Raw genomic sequence first — 15,481 nt, 5'->3', positions numbered from 1 at the left:
ACATCCAAAAAAAAAAAAGGGAGCACACTGCCTTGCATTCAAGCGGAAAATAGCCCCAAGGCATCATGGTAAATGCAGTCATTTAAATATAAATAGCAAGAATTTTTCAAAAATGATTCACCCTAAGTAGGTGCAGCAAGTGCTGTATCGCTGTAGAAAGTCTTTCACCTAAGGTAGGTGCAGCGAGTGCCGTATCTCTGGACACGTGTTTCTGGCTTTCGGCCGTCATCAGCAGAGAGCGTATGTAACTGAAGGGGTCGCTTGAAATGCTGCCAAACGTCTTAACAGGTTTTTGTACCACTCAGTAGGCACACAGGTGCATCGCCAGTGCTCGTCAGCAAGGGGCTCACGGGAGCCGTCATTTAGACATCCAAAAAAAAAAAAGGGAGCACACTGCCTTGCATTCAAGCGGAAAATAGCCCCAAGGCATCATGGTAAATGCAGTCATTTAAATATAAATAGCAAGAATTTTTCAAAAATGATTCACCCTAAGTAGGTGCAGCAAGTGCTGTATCGCTGTAGAAAGTCTTTCACCTAAGGTAGGTGCAGCGAGTGCAGTATCTCTGGACACGTGTTTCTGGCTTTCGGCCGTCATCAGCAGAGAGCGTATGTAACTGAAGGGGTCGCTTGAAATGCTGCCAAACGTCTTAACAGGTTTTTGTACCACTCAGTAGGCACACAGGTGCATCGCCAGTGCTCGTCAGCAAGGGGCTCACGGGAGCCGTCATTTAGACATCCAAAAAAAAAAAAAGGGAGCACACTGCCTTGCATTCAAGCGGAAAATAGCCCCAAGGCATCATGGTAAATGCAGTCATTTAAATATAAATAGCAAGAATTTTTCAAAAATGATTCACCCTAAGTAGGTGCAGCAAGTGCTGTATCGCTGTAGAAAGTCTTTCACCTAAGGTAGGTGCAGCGAGTGCCGTATCTCTGGACACGTGTTTCTGGCTTTCGGCCGTCATCAGCAGAGAGCGTATGTAACTGAAGGGGTCGCTTGAAATGCTGCCAAACGTCTTAACAGGTTTTTGTACCACTCAGTAGGCACACAGGTGCATCGCCAGTGCTCGTCAGCAAGGGGCTCACGGGAGCCGTCATTTAGACATCCAAAAAAAAAAAAAAGGGAGCACACTGCCTTGCATTCAAGCGGAAAATAGCCCCAAGGCATCATGGTAAATGCAGTCATTTAAATATAAATAGCAAGAATTTTTCAAAAATGATTCACCCTAAGTAGGTGCAGCAAGTGCTGTATCGCTGTAGAAAGTCTTTCACCTAAGGTAGGTGCAGCGAGTGCCGTATCTCTGGACACGTGTTTCTGGCTTTCGGCCGTCATCAGCAGAGAGTGTATGTAACTGAAGGGGTCGCTTGAAATGCTGCCAAACGTCTTAACAGGTTTTTGTACCACTCAGTAGGCACACAGGTGCATCGCCAGTGCTCGTCAGCAAGGGGCTCACGGGAGCCGTCATTTAGACATCCAAAAAAAAAAAAGGGAGCACACTGCCTTGCATTCAAGCGGAAAATAGCCCCAAGGCATCATGGTAAATGCAGTCATTTAAATATAAATAGCAAGAATTTTTCAAAAATGATTCACCCTAAGTAGGTGCAGCAAGTGCTGTATCGCTGTAGAAAGTCTTTCACCTAAGGTAGGTGCAGCGAGTGCCGTATCTCTGGACACGTGTTTCTGGCTTTCGGCCGTCATCAGCAGAGAGCGTATGTAACTGAAGGGGTCGCTTGAAATGCTGCCAAACGTCTTAACAGGTTTTTGTACCACTCAGTAGGCACACAGGTGCATCGCCAGTGCTCGTCAGCAAGGGGCTCACGGGAGCCGTCATTTAGACATCCAAAAAAAAAAAAGGGAGCACACTGCCTTGCATTCAAGCGGAAAATAGCCCCAAGGCATCATGGTAAATGCAGTCATTTAAATATAAATAGCAAGAATTTTTCAAAAATGATTCACCCTAAGTAGGTGCAGCAAGTGCTGTATCGCTGTAGAAAGTCTTTCACCTAAGGTAGGTGCAGCGAGTGCCGTATCTCTGGACACGTGTTTCTGGCTTTCGGCCGTCATCAGCAGAGAGCGTATGTAACTGAAGGGGTCGCTTGAAATGCTGCCAAACGTCTTAACAGGTTTTTGTACCACTCAGTAGGCACACAGGTGCATCGCCAGTGCTCGTCAGCAAGGGGCTCACGGGAGCCGTCATTTAGACATCCAAAAAAAAAAAAGGGAGCACACTGCCTTGCATTCAAGCGGAAAATGGCCCCAAGGCATCATGGTAAATGCAGTCATTTAAATATAAATAGCAAGAATTTTTCAAAAATGATTCACCCTAAGTAGGTGCAGCAAGTGCTGTATCGCTGTAGAAAGTCTTTCACCTAAGGTAGGTGCAGCGAGTGCCGTATCTCTGGACACGTGTGTCTGGCTTTCGGCCGTCATCAGCAGAGAGCGTATGTAACTGAAGGGGTCGCTTGAAATGCTGCCAAACGTCTTAACAGGTTTTTGTACCACTCAGTAGGCACACAGGTGCATCGCCAGTGCTCGTCAGCAAGGGGCTCACGGGAGCCGTCATTTAGACATCCAAAAAAAAAAAAGGGAGCACACTGCCTTGCATTCAAGCGGAAAATAGCCCCAAGGCATCATGGTAAATGCAGTCATTTAAATATAAATAGCAAGAATTTTTCAAAAATGATTCACCCTAAGTAGGTGCAGCAAGTGCTGTATCGCTGTAGAAAGTCTTTCACCTAAGGTAGGTGCAGCGAGTGCCGTATCTCTGGACACGTGTTTCTGGCTTTCGGCCGTCATCAGCAGAGAGCGTATGTAACTGAAGGGGTCGCTTGAAATGCTGCCAAACGTCTTAACAGGTTTTTGTACCACTCAGTAGGCACACAGGTGCATCGCCAGTGCTCGTCAGCAAGGGGCTCACGGGAGCCGTCATTTAGACATCCAAAAAAAAAAAAGGGAGCACACTGCCTTGCATTCAAGCGGAAAATAGCCCCAAGGCATCATGGTAAATGCAGTCATTTAAATATAAATAGCAAGAATTTTTCAAAAATGATTCACCCTAAGTAGGTGCAGCAAGTGCTGTATCGCTGTAGAAAGTCTTTCACCTAAGGTAGGTGCAGCGAGTGCCGTATCTCTGGACACGTGTTTCTGGCTTTCGGCCGTCATCAGCAGAGAGCGTATGTAACTGAAGGGGTCGCTTGAAATGCTGCCAAACGTCTTAACAGGTTTTTGTACCACTCAGTAGGCACACAGGTGCATCGCCAGTGCTCGTCAGCAAGGGGCTCACGGGAGCCGTCATTTAGACATCCAAAAAAAAAAAAGGGAGCACACTGCCTTGCATTCAAGCGGAAAATAGCCCCAAGGCATCATGGTAAATGCAGTCATTTAAATATAAATAGCAAGAATTTTTCAAAAATGATTCACCCTAAGTAGGTGCAGCAAGTGCTGTATCGCTGTAGAAAGTCTTTCACCTAAGGTAGGTGCAGCGAGTGCCGTATCTCTGGACACGTGTTTCTGGCTTTCGGCCGTCATCAGCAGAGAGCGTATGTAACTGAAGGGGTCGCTTGAAATGCTGCCAAACGTCTTAACAGGTTTTTGTACCACTCAGTAGGCACACAGGTGCATCGCCAGTGCTCGTCAGCAAGGGGCTCACGGGAGCCGTCATTTAGACATCCAAAAAAAAAAAAAAAGGGAGCACACTGCCTTGCATTCAAGCGGAAAATAGCCCCAAGGCATCATGGTAAATGCAGTCATTTAAATATAAATAGCAAGAATTTTTCAAAAATGATTCACCCTAAGTAGGTGCAGCAAGTGCTGTATCGCTGTAGAAAGTCTTTCACCTAAGGTAGGTGCAGCGAGTGCCGTATCTCTGGACACGTGTTTCTGGCTTTCGGCCGTCATCAGCAGAGAGCGTATGTAACTGAAGGGGTCGCTTGAAATGCTGCCAAACGTCTTAACAGGTTTTTGTACCACTCAGTAGGCACACAGGTGCATCGCCAGTGCTCGTCAGCAAGGGGCTCACGGGAGCCGTCATTTAGACATCCAAAAAAAAAAAAGGGAGCACACTGCCTTGCATTCAAGCGGAAAATAGCCCCAAGGCATCATGGTAAATGCAGTCATTTAAATATAAATAGCAAGAATTTTTCAAAAATGATTCACCCTAAGTAGGTGCAGCAAGTGCTGTATCGCTGTAGAAAGTCTTTCACCTAAGGTAGGTGCAGCGAGTGCCGTATCTCTGGACACGTGTTTCTGGCTTTCGGCCGTCATCAGCAGAGAGCGTATGTAACTGAAGGGGTCGCTTGAAATGCTGCCAAACGTCTTAACAGGTTTTTGTACCACTCAGTAGGCACACAGGTGCATCGCCAGTGCTCGTCAGCAAGGGGCTCACGGGAGCCGTCATTTAGACATCCAAAAAAAAAAAAGGGAGCACACTGCCTTGCATTCAAGCGGAAAATAGCCCCAAGGCATCATGGTAAATGCAGTCATTTAAATATAAATAGCAAGAATTTTTCAAAAATGATTCACCCTAAGTAGGTGCAGCAAGTGCTGTATCGCTGTAGAAAGTCTTTCACCTAAGGTAGGTGCAGCGAGTGCCGTATCTCTGGACACGTGTTTCTGGCTTTCGGCCGTCATCAGCAGAGAGCGTATGTAACTGAAGGGGTCGCTTGAAATGCTGCCAAACGTCTTAACAGGTTTTTGTACCACTCAGTAGGCACACAGGTGCATCGCCAGTGCTCGTCAGCAAGGGGCTCACGGGAGCCTACTGAGTGGTACAAAAACCTGTGAAGACATTCGGCGGCACTTCAAGCAACCCCTTCAGATATATTTTCTCTCTGCTGATGACGGCCGAAAGCCAGAAACACGTGTCCAGAGATACAGCACTTGCTGCACCTACTTAAGGTGAAAGACTTTTTGAAAAATTTCTCTATCTTTAAATCAAATGACTGCATTTACCATGATGCATAGGGGCTATTTTATGCTGGAGTGTGAGGCAGTGTGCTCCCTTTTTTTGTGTGTCTAATTGACGGCTCCCGTGAGCCTACGAGCTGACGAGCTCTGGTGATGCACCTGTTCGCCTACTGAGTGGTACAAAAACCTGTGAAGACATTCGGCGGCACTTCAAGCAACCCCTTCAGATATATTTTCTCTCTGCTGATGACGGCCGAAAGCCAGAAACACGTGTCCAGAGATACAGCACTTGCTGCACCTACTTAAGGTGAAAGACTTTTTGAAAAATTTCTCTATCTTTAAATCAAATGACTGCATTTACCATGATGCATAGGGGCTATTTTATGCTGGAGTGTGAGGCAGTGTGCTCCCTTTTTTTGTGAGTCTAATTGACGGCTCCCGTGAGCCTACGAGCTGACGAGCTCTGGTGATGCACCTGTTCGCCTACTGAGTGGTACAAAAACCTGTGAAGACATTCGGCGGCACTTCAAGCAACCCCTTCAGATATATTTTCTCTCTGCTGATGACGGCCGAAAGCCAGAAACACGTGTCCAGAGATACAGCACTTGCTGCACCTACTTAAGGTGAAAGACTTTTTGAAAAATTTCTCTATCTTTAAATCAAATGACTGCATTTACCATGATGCATAGGGGCTATTTTATGCTGGAGTGTGAGGCAGTGTGCTCCCTTTTTTTGTGTGTCTAATTGACGGCTCCCGTGAGCCTACGAGCTGACGAGCTCTGGTGATGCACCTGTTCGCCTACTGAGTGGTACAAAAACCTGTGAAGACATTCGGCGGCACTTCAAGCAACCCCTTCAGATATATTTTCTCTCTGCTGATGACGGCCGAAAGCCAGAAACACGTGTCCAGAGATACAGCACTTGCTGCACCTACTTAAGGTGAAAGACTTTTTGAAAAATTTCTCTATCTTTAAATCAAATGACTGCATTTACCATGATGCATAGGGGCTATTTTATGCTGGAGTGTGAGGCAGTGTGCTCCCTTTTTTTGTGTGTCTAATTGACGGCTCCCGTGAGCCTACGAGCTGACGAGCTCTGGTGATGCACCTGTTCGCCTACTGAGTGGTACAAAAACCTGTGAAGACATTCGGCGGCACTTCAAGCAACCCCTTCAGATATATTTTCTCTCTGCTGATGACGGCCGAAAGCCAGAAACACGTGTCCAGAGATACAGCACTTGCTGCACCTACTTAAGGTGAAAGACTTTTTGAAAAATTTCTCTATCTTTAAATCAAATGACTGCATTTACCATGATGCATAGGGGCTATTTTATGCTGGAGTGTGAGGCAGTGTGCTCCCTTTTTTTGTGTGTCTAATTGACGGCTCCCGTGAGCCTACGAGCTGACGAGCTCTGGTGATGCACCTGTTCGCCTACTGAGTGGTACAAAAACCTGTGAAGACATTCGGCGGCACTTCAAGCAACCCCTTCAGATATATTTTCTCTCTGCTGATGACGGCCGAAAGCCAAAAACACGTGTCCAGAGATACAGCACTTGCTGCACCTACTTAAGGTGAAAGACTTTTTGAAAAATTTCTCTATCTTTAAATCAAATGACTGCATTTACCATGATGCATAGGGGCTATTTTATGCTGGAGTGTGAGGCAGTGTGCTCCCTTTTTTTGTGTGTCTAATTGACGGCTCCCGTGAGCCTACGAGCTGACGAGCTCTGGTGATGCACCTGTTCGCCTACTGAGTGGTACAAAAACCTGTGAAGACATTCGGCGGCACTTCAAGCAACCCCTTCAGATATATTTTCTCTCTGCTGATGACGGCCGAAAGCCAGAAACACGTGTCCAGAGATACAGCACTTGCTGCACCTACTTAAGGTGAAAGACTTTTTGAAAAATGTCTCTATCTTTAAATCAAATGACTGCATTTACCATGATGCATAGGGGCTATTTTATGCTGGAGTGTGAGGCAGTGTGCTCCCTTTTTTTGTGTGTCTAAGTGTAGGTACCTACCTGCCCTTACCAATAACCCATTTTCCAACATCACCTTCATGGGTTGTCATTTGTTTTCATGGTTTGGTTCAAAAGAAAAGATGCAAAGTAATGAATTCACATTTTTTTCAGTTGTCACAAAGCCAGGAATGTGCCCCAAAGACACCATAATATGCGTTCAAGCAGAAAAGGATCAGTGTAAGAATGATGATGACTGCACAGGGAAACAGAAGTGCTGCAACTTCCAGTGTGGATTAAAGTGCAAGGCTCCAGAGACAGGTATTTTTGCCAAGAGGGGGTGATAGGTGATGTTGTTGTTGATTCTTAACTTGTATTTCTACTTAAAATCTGAGCCTGACTTAGAAAAACACAGCATCATCATGTACAAATGAACAAGTGCTGCATACGTTTAGTGAAATCTCTGAATTAAAAATGATGTCACAATGATAGGTGTTAGAACTTGGGTAACTGTTTGAGGGATACCTGGGCCTGGTGCAAGGTGTAAGTACCCCTTGGTACTGACTACAAGCCAGTCCAGCATCCTAAATTGGTTGTGCAGCGGTGGGATAAGTACTTTGCAACTACTTACCACTTTGTCATATTGTACTTTTCATAAGAGAAAAATATACAAAACAAGTTCAGTGTATGTACACCTAACCAAAAAGTTTTGCTTTTCTTCTCTCACTTCTTTGCTAAGTGCTGAAAAGTACCTCTAAACTTTCAAAAAGTTCTTAAAAAGTTTTAAAAGTTTTTTTTCTGTCCTTTAAAACGTTCTAAAAACTTTTTCTTTCTTTTTCTGTCCCTTAAACACTTTCTAAAATGTCTGGCATAGATCAAACTGTTGATCTGTCCAAACATGCTTATGATCACCTTAGCTGGAAAGGAGCAAGGAGTGTCTGCATTGAAAGAGGTTAAGGGGTAGGGAAGAATCCCTCTAGAGAACTGTTGGTTAATATGCTCATTGAACAAGAAAAGACCTTAGTTGGCACTTCTGTTGAGAAATTAGCCGATGGTTCCCAATCTGACCCTGGGGCACCCCTAGCAAAAGATTTTGAAGGGAACCTTCCCAACCTGCCCATTAGCAGGCTACCTAGCAATGCTGGTACTAATGTGAGTTCTCATCACAATAGGAGTATTACTTCTGTTAGCCAGGTTGTTAGAGTGCCATCTTTTAGGGCCAGGTCTCCCTCTGTGCATTCTCACCATACTTCTGTTTCAAGGCATGTCCCACCCACCCACCCTGATGACAGAGTGTTAGAAAGGGAGCTCAATAGATTGAGAGTGGAAGAATCCAGGCTGAAGCTCAAGAAGCAACAGCTGGATTTAGATAGGCAGTCCTTTGATTTAGAAAGAGAAAGACAGAGGTTGGGGTTAGGACCCCATGGTGGCAGCAGCAGTATTCCAAATAGTCATCCTGTAAAAGAGCATGATTTTAGGAATCTGCACAAGATAGTTCCCCCTTACAAGGAGGGGGATGACATTAACAAGTGGTTTGCTGCACTTGAGAGGGCCTGTGTTGTTTAGGAGGTCCCTCAAAGGCAGTGGGCTGCTATCCTATGGCTATCTTTCAGTGGAAAGGGTAGGGATAGGCTCCTTACTGTAAAAGAAAGTGAAGCCAATAATTTTGCAGTTCTTAAGAATGCACTCCTTGATGGTTATGGCTTAACCACTGAACAATACAGGATCAAGTTCAGAGAAACCAAAAAGGAGTCTTCACAAGACTGGGTAGACTTTGTTGAACATTCAGTGAAGGCCTTGGAGGGGTGGTTACATGGCAGTAAAGTTTCTGACTATGAAAGCCTGTATAACTTAATCCTGAGAGAGCATAGTCTTAATAATTGTTTGTCTGATTTGTTACACCAGTACCTGGTAGACTCTGATCTGACCTCTCCCCAAGAATTGGTAAAGAAGGCAGACAAATGGGTCAGAACAAGGGTGAACAGAAAAGTTCATACAGGGGGTGACCAGGATGGCAAGAAGAAGGATTGTAAGTCTTCTGACAAGGGTGGGGACAAATCTAAAAATGAGTCTTCATCAGGCCAACAAAAACACTCTGGTGGGGGTGGTGGGCCCAAATCCTCTTCAAATCAAAACAAAGAAAAGAAACCATGGTGCTATTTATGTAAAATAAAAGGCCATTGGACAACTGATCCCAGTTGCCCAAAGAAAAGCACCAAGCCTCCTACCACTACAACCCCTGCTGCTACACCTAGTGCCCCTAGTAATAGCAGTGGTGGTGGGAGCAAACCTACTAATAGCCAATCCAAGGGAGTAGCTGGGCTCACTTTTGGTAATTTAGTTGGGGTTGGTCTTGTTAGGGAGACCACAGAGGCTGTGTTATTCTCTGAGGGGGCTATTGATTTAGCCACCTTGGTTGCTTGTCCCCTTAACATGGATAAGTACAAGCAACTACCCCTAATAAATGGTGTTGAGGTTCAGGCGTACAGGGACACAGGGGCCAGTGTTACAATGGTAATAGAGAAACTGGTCCACCCTGAACAACACCTACTTGGTCACCAGTACCAAGTAACCGATGCTCATAACAACACTCTTAGACACCCCATGGCTGTTGTGAATCTCAAATGGGGGGGGGGGTTTACTGGTCCAAAGAAAGTTGTGGTTGCCTCAGATTTACCTGTAGACTGTCTACTAGGGAACGATTTAGAGACATCAGCTTGGGCAGAAGTGGAGTTGGAGGCTCATGCAGCAATGCTGCCCATTCCAGGGCATATTTTTGCTTTGACCAGGGCTCAGGCCAAAAAGCAAAAAGGACAGGGTGACTTGGATCCTGGAAGAATGGACCAAGTGCTCCCTAAAGCTAGGGTTAGTGAAGGTAAAACACTACCTACTATCCCTCCCTCTACAGTGGATTCAACTTCTGAGGAAGAAGAATTTCCACCCTGTGCAGAACCTACACCAGATGAGCTGGAAGCAGACACTGCTGAGCTTTTGGGTGAAGGGGGGCCTGCCAGGGAGGAGCTGAGTGTGGCACAGCATGCCTGTCCCACACTAGAGGGTCTAAGGCAGCAAGCTGTCAAACAAGCAAATGGGGATGTCAGTGACTCTCACAGAGTTTACTGAGAGGATAACCTTTTGTATACTGAAGCAAGGGATCCCGAACCTGGAGCTGCCAGGAGATTGGTGATTCCTCAGGAATACAGAAAGTTCCTCCTAACTCTAGCCCACGACATTCCCTTAGCTGGACATTTGGGGCAAATGAAAACTTGGAACAGGCTTGTCCCCTTGTTTCATTGGCCTAGAATGTCAGAGGACACAAAGGAATTGTGTAAGTCCTGTGAAACCTGTCAAGCCAGTGGCAAGACAGGTAGCACTCCAAAGGCAACCCTTATTCCACTGCCTGTGGTTGGGGTTCCCTTTGAAAGGGTAGGGGTTGACATAGTTGGCCCCCTTGACCCTCCTACTGCTTCAGGCAATAGGTTTATCTTGGTGGTAGTGGACCATGCCACCAGATATCCTGAAGCAATTCCTCTAAGGACCTCTACAGCCCCTGCAGTGGCAAAGGCCCTGCTGGGAGTCTTTTCCAGGGTGGGCTTCCCAAAAGAGGTGGTATCAGACAGAGGAAGCAATTTCATATCTGCTTACTTAAAGGCCATGTGGAATGAATGTGGTGTGACATACAAGTTCACCACACCCTATCATCCACAAACAAATGGACTAGTTGAGAGGTTTAATAAAACTCTCAAAGGAATGATAATGGGACTCCCTGACAAACTCCGCAGGAGATGGGATGTCCTGTTACCTTGCCTCCTTTTTGCTTACAGGGAGGTACCCCAAAAAGGAGTGGGCTTCAGCCCCTTTGAACTCCTATTTGGACACCCTGTAAGAGGTCCCCTAACACTTGTGAAGGAGGGTTGGGAACAACCTTTAAAAGCTCCAAAGCAAGACATAGTGGACTATGTACTTGGCCTAAGATCTAGAATGGCTGAGTACATGAAAAAGGCCAGTAAAAACCTTCAGGCCAGCCAAGAGCTCCAAAAGCAATGGCATGACCAGAAGGCTGTTCTGATTCAGTACCAACCAGGGCAGAAAGTGTGGGTCTTGGAGCCTGTGACCCCAAGAGCACTCCAAGACAAATGGAGTGGTCCCCACATTATTGTTGAGAAAAAGGGAGAAGTCACCTACTTGGTTGACTAAGGCACTGCCAGGAGCCCCCTCAAAAAGGCAAGTGAAAAGCTGCAGACGAGACGCTCAGATCTGCAGCTCAGAGACGCAGTCGTTTTGAAGGACGAACATCTGGGATGGAAATTCCAGACCCCATACGAACCCAATGTGTGGAGGGTGGACAAGATTAATGGGACTATGGTAACTGTCTGAAGCGGAGAGTGATATGTCACCCCAAACGTGTCCTGGTTCAAATGGGTGGAGCTGGGCGATGGTGGGGTCGCCTGTGACCCTGAGGATGAAGGGGAAGAGGCTGTCAAAGGAGAACTCTTTGCTGAATGGAGGAGAGATGAATTGAGGGCTGATGGTGCCAGGAACGCCCCACGAGACCGGGCGGAGCTGGATCCCTTATGATGGGTGGTGAGCACCGAGTGGAACTGGTTGGTTAGAGACCTTATACCCAACCCGACTCCCAGCCAGCGGTTGAAAGACTTTGGCCCGCATTATGACATTGGCAGCAAATGCCGCCTACCACCACGGCGACGGCCACCAACATACCTTCACTGTGGCTACTGAACGTCCATGGAATTATGAACGTAGCCAGAATTCCGCCAGGAGGCTGGTGGAATTCTGGCAATGGTCATTGGGCAGACGGTGGTAAGGTGGTGCTGCTGCCAGCAGCAGCGCCACGCCAGCAAAATACCACCTACAGTATCATGTTCCATTATATGGCCTGCTGGTGGACTCTGCTGCTGGCTGCAGCGCCGCTTCCCGTCTCCTGCCGGAGGACCCCCTGCAAACAGGTAAGTCAGGTTCTCCAACAGGAGAGAGGGTGGGTGTGTTGTGTGCGGGTGTGTGTGACTGTGTTTGAATGTGTGTATGGGTGTGTATGTATGTGCTTGTATGTGTGTATATGTTGGGGGTAGGGTGGGGGAGGACTCTGGGGAGGGGGTGGTGGAGACCCCTATCAGTGCCAGAGAAGGAATTCCCTGGCACTGATAGTGCCTACCGTCATGGTTTTCGTGGCGGTACAAAAACCACAGAAACCATGGCGGTGGGCGGGGCCAAAATGCCATGGGCGGCCTAGTGACGGCCACCGGGCTGGAGACTGTAGTCGCCAGGCCAGCGGTCGATACCGCTGTGCAGTTGGTATGTTAACTTGGTAGTTTGGCTTTGGCGAAACCGCCAGTGTCATAATAGTAGAGGTATGTACCGCCATCCTCTTGGCGGTAATACCTCCACTATTGCACTGACCGCCGGGGTGCGTAATGACCACCTTTGTGTTTTATGTATTGACTGGTTGTTTTGATCACTGTTATCCCTGCTGTTTTCTTTTCTTTTTCTTTTCTTTTGCCTTATAGTTGTCTGCCTACGGGCAGAGTACATGTGTCCTCCTGATTAAAACATGGGAGGGATGTAGAGTGTCACCCAGGCTCTCCGCTACAGTGTTTCCAGTAGAGACTGGGAGACTGAGTCTCGACCTGAGGTGTTAAGTAAACGAGGGCATTGACAAACATGGTCTTTGCCGCTCAACTGTTAAGGGTGGTACCTCTTTCATCTTTGCCCCGATCTGCCACATCGCGACAACCTCGTCATTATTATTGAAGAAGCAAGATTATTTACAATTAAAATCTGTAAATGTTCCCAAAAGAGAGGGGGCTTTGAAAACCAAAGGGCCTGGAGTGTAAGGACCCTCCGCCCTACCATATGATGAGCATGGTGGTACCAGGAATGCAACTCATCCACAGAGGAAACAGAATTGTGAATCAGGCCATTTTAGGAGAACATGCATCACTGGTGGATTTGTGATGTCATGTGTTCGTAAAAAGGTTTAAAATACATCAAGGGTTACAATCCTGCATGACCTATCTGAGGTTGGAAAGTTGGATAAATACGGTCTCAGAACAGTGGGTACCAATATTATGGTTTTATGTGTTTTATTTTTATATTTTTGTAGGTTTATGATGCGCAGTACACTTAAGAGCCTTCAAGATGCTTGGTAAAAGACTAGCAAAAGTCTAGCAAATACAGCCGGAGGAATCGAAGTAAAGAACAGCTTTTAGTGAAATACCTTTGAAAAATCATTGTCTCCAAAAGTTTGAAAAAAGCAGGCAGGTTTTATTGGGGTTTCGTATATACTGGCGGCAGGGGTTCAAGAGAGAGCAGCTTTTTCACCCGTGACCAGGGGCCAGTGGAGTGGCCAGTGTGTCATGCGCCCCAGTGCAAGGAAGGAAATGCTCCCCCCCCCCCGGCTGCCGTTTGGACTTTGAAGTAAAGAAATAGCCAGGGTTCAGTGTCACGGTCACACTGCGCCTGCTGCACACCTGGAAGCTGCACCCCTACAAGGGTCCAGAATGTAGATGACACAAAGATTATATTTATGGGGTAAAAAGGTCTTGAAATAGTGTAGTAAGGCTAGGCGTGTGCTTGGAGGAATTATCATGTACAGCTTTAGGAACGATAAACTATTATGGAGCCAGGACGTGATTCAGGGTGTGTTGGGCGCTAAATACATGTTCAGTGTAATGATTGCAGCTGCTAGCCTAGCTATGAATGTGTTCTCTGCTGAAACATTTCTGCCTTTCCTAAACTAACTTTGTGTCATGCACAGGGTCAACTCCAGCTCTCTGTCAGAGTATTTTATGTATCATCCTGCAGAATGTTGTGTTTTACTTCTATGAACGCCAGTACAAAAGTAATGCAGTAGGCTGGTGATTAATAAGAGGCAAATGTGCCCTGGCCCTCTGCCCTGCAGACCAGTCAAGCAGGAATGTCACCTTGTTCTAATAACATCTGGGGCACCATTAATCCAGAATGGCTGACGGGCAAGGAGCTCCCTGACTACACAGGGCCTGCAATGCACACTGGGCTGAAATAACCTAAAATAGCTCTGAGCGATTCAGTGCAGCGCTCCAGGCCAGGGACATCTTCAGGATTTTTGGGGCCTTGGGCCAAGCATAATTTAGGGGCCCCTGTTTCGACCATTTTTGAATTTATGAACCAATTTGGGCTCTTTCATGCCCTCCTTGACCAAGTCACTGACGGTGCACAGTCACACTCATCCAGATTATAAAGGGCATATTTATGGAAAGTGGCGCTGCACTGAGTGCAGGCGCTGCTTTCCCTGTGCCCTTTAGCCCCCCCCACCACCACCAAGTGTGCGCTGTATGTAAAATACAGCGCACCATGGCGCAGGGTAGGGGGCGATAGCGTCATGGCGCTATTGATGTACTCTGCAGGAGTAGTGCCAAATTATTGGAGCTACTCCTGCAGAGCACATAGTGGCCCATTCTAAAGAATGGAAGCCCCCTTTTAACGTCTGCTCTTGAGCAGGCGTTAAAAGTTCAGTAAAAAAATGGCACAAGGAAACCTCATAGATGTCCTTGCACCATTTTTCCGGCTCCGCTAATGGGGGGCGCAGGCATAATGTAGCACAAAGGGTTACAGAGTGGCGCAATGCATGCATTGCGCCACTCTGTAAATACGACGCAGGGATTTTAGCCTCACTGGGCCACATTAACATAAAAAATAATGATGTCAATGTGGCGCAAGGTGGTGCTGGGCATTATAAATATGCCCTTCAATGTGCTTACATCTAATGTTCAGGGCTCATGACGTGTGCTTTCCATACTGTTACACAGCAACTCTTACCGGGAGTGAGTGAGAAGTGCAAGTTTTGTTCTGAATGTTTTTGAGCGAGTGGGTGTTCAGTTGAGTCTGTAGTTTTGTGAGCTGCTGTTGTAGCTTGGGTAAATGTTGTAAGTGGTGTTCAGTGACCAGTGAGAATAGATACTAGTGTGACTGAGGAATTTGAGTTCCTGTGGGTATGTAGTTGGATTAGCACAATGGGAACCACTATGGTGTCATCAGTAGGTGGTAATGGCAATGGCAAGTGTGCCTGACTGTGACTGTGAATATTTGGTGATGAGGGCATGTGAACGAAGTTCATATTAACTGAGTGACGGATAAGAGTGAGCGGTGAAGCATGGGTGTGGGTTAGGAGTACGGGTGACTGGGGAAAACTGTGAATGACTGTTAGTGGCATTAGTGAGTAGTAGTAGGTCTGACACTGCATTGTGATGTTTGAAGGATAAGGATATAGTGAAATCAATACCTGTAGGTTAACAGGCGTTGTTAATTTGTTTTGGTAAATGTTGTGGGTAATGGACTGAGAAGCAGATGAACAGTGGTAAGTTTGCAATTAGCTGTTAGAGAACTACATAGTGAACAGTACCACATAAACTGAACAGTCATTGCTTTGAAGCTCTGATTAATATTGTGTTTTAAGCCTAAGTGGATGGTGTAGAGTATGGATGCTCATGTGGATGTTGAGAGTCATCATCCAATTACCCTGAGATTTCCTCGAAAGTAATCCTGTGTCACATGGGACAGTGGTTCCCAGTGTGTGCGCAGAGGCACCTTGGTGTGCCATCAAAACTAGCCAGGGTTGTGGCG

The 15,481-nt window shown here is 46.5% G+C and overlaps 1 protein-coding gene across 5 annotated transcripts in view; it reads left to right on the top strand.

The window, feature by feature from the left end:
* Positions 1 to 15,481, top strand: part of LOC138295324 (balbiani ring protein 3-like) — a 137,154-nt gene that overhangs the window by 13,698 nt on the left and 107,975 nt on the right. For all 5 annotated transcript variants that reach the window (XM_069233548.1, XM_069233546.1, XM_069233547.1 and 2 more), the window contains exon 2: positions 7,037 to 7,183. In XM_069233548.1, the coding sequence (XP_069089649.1) occupies positions 7,037 to 7,183 (147 nt within the window). The remainder of the gene's footprint in view (positions 1 to 7,036; positions 7,184 to 15,481) is intronic.

This window comes from Pleurodeles waltl, chromosome 5, assembly GCF_031143425.1.
Source record: "Pleurodeles waltl isolate 20211129_DDA chromosome 5, aPleWal1.hap1.20221129, whole genome shotgun sequence".
In the NCBI taxonomy this organism is placed as follows: domain Eukaryota; kingdom Metazoa; phylum Chordata; class Amphibia; order Caudata; family Salamandridae; genus Pleurodeles; species Pleurodeles waltl.
The sequence above is the reverse complement of the archived record's forward strand: the minus strand, read 5'-3'. Positions and strand labels throughout refer to the sequence as shown.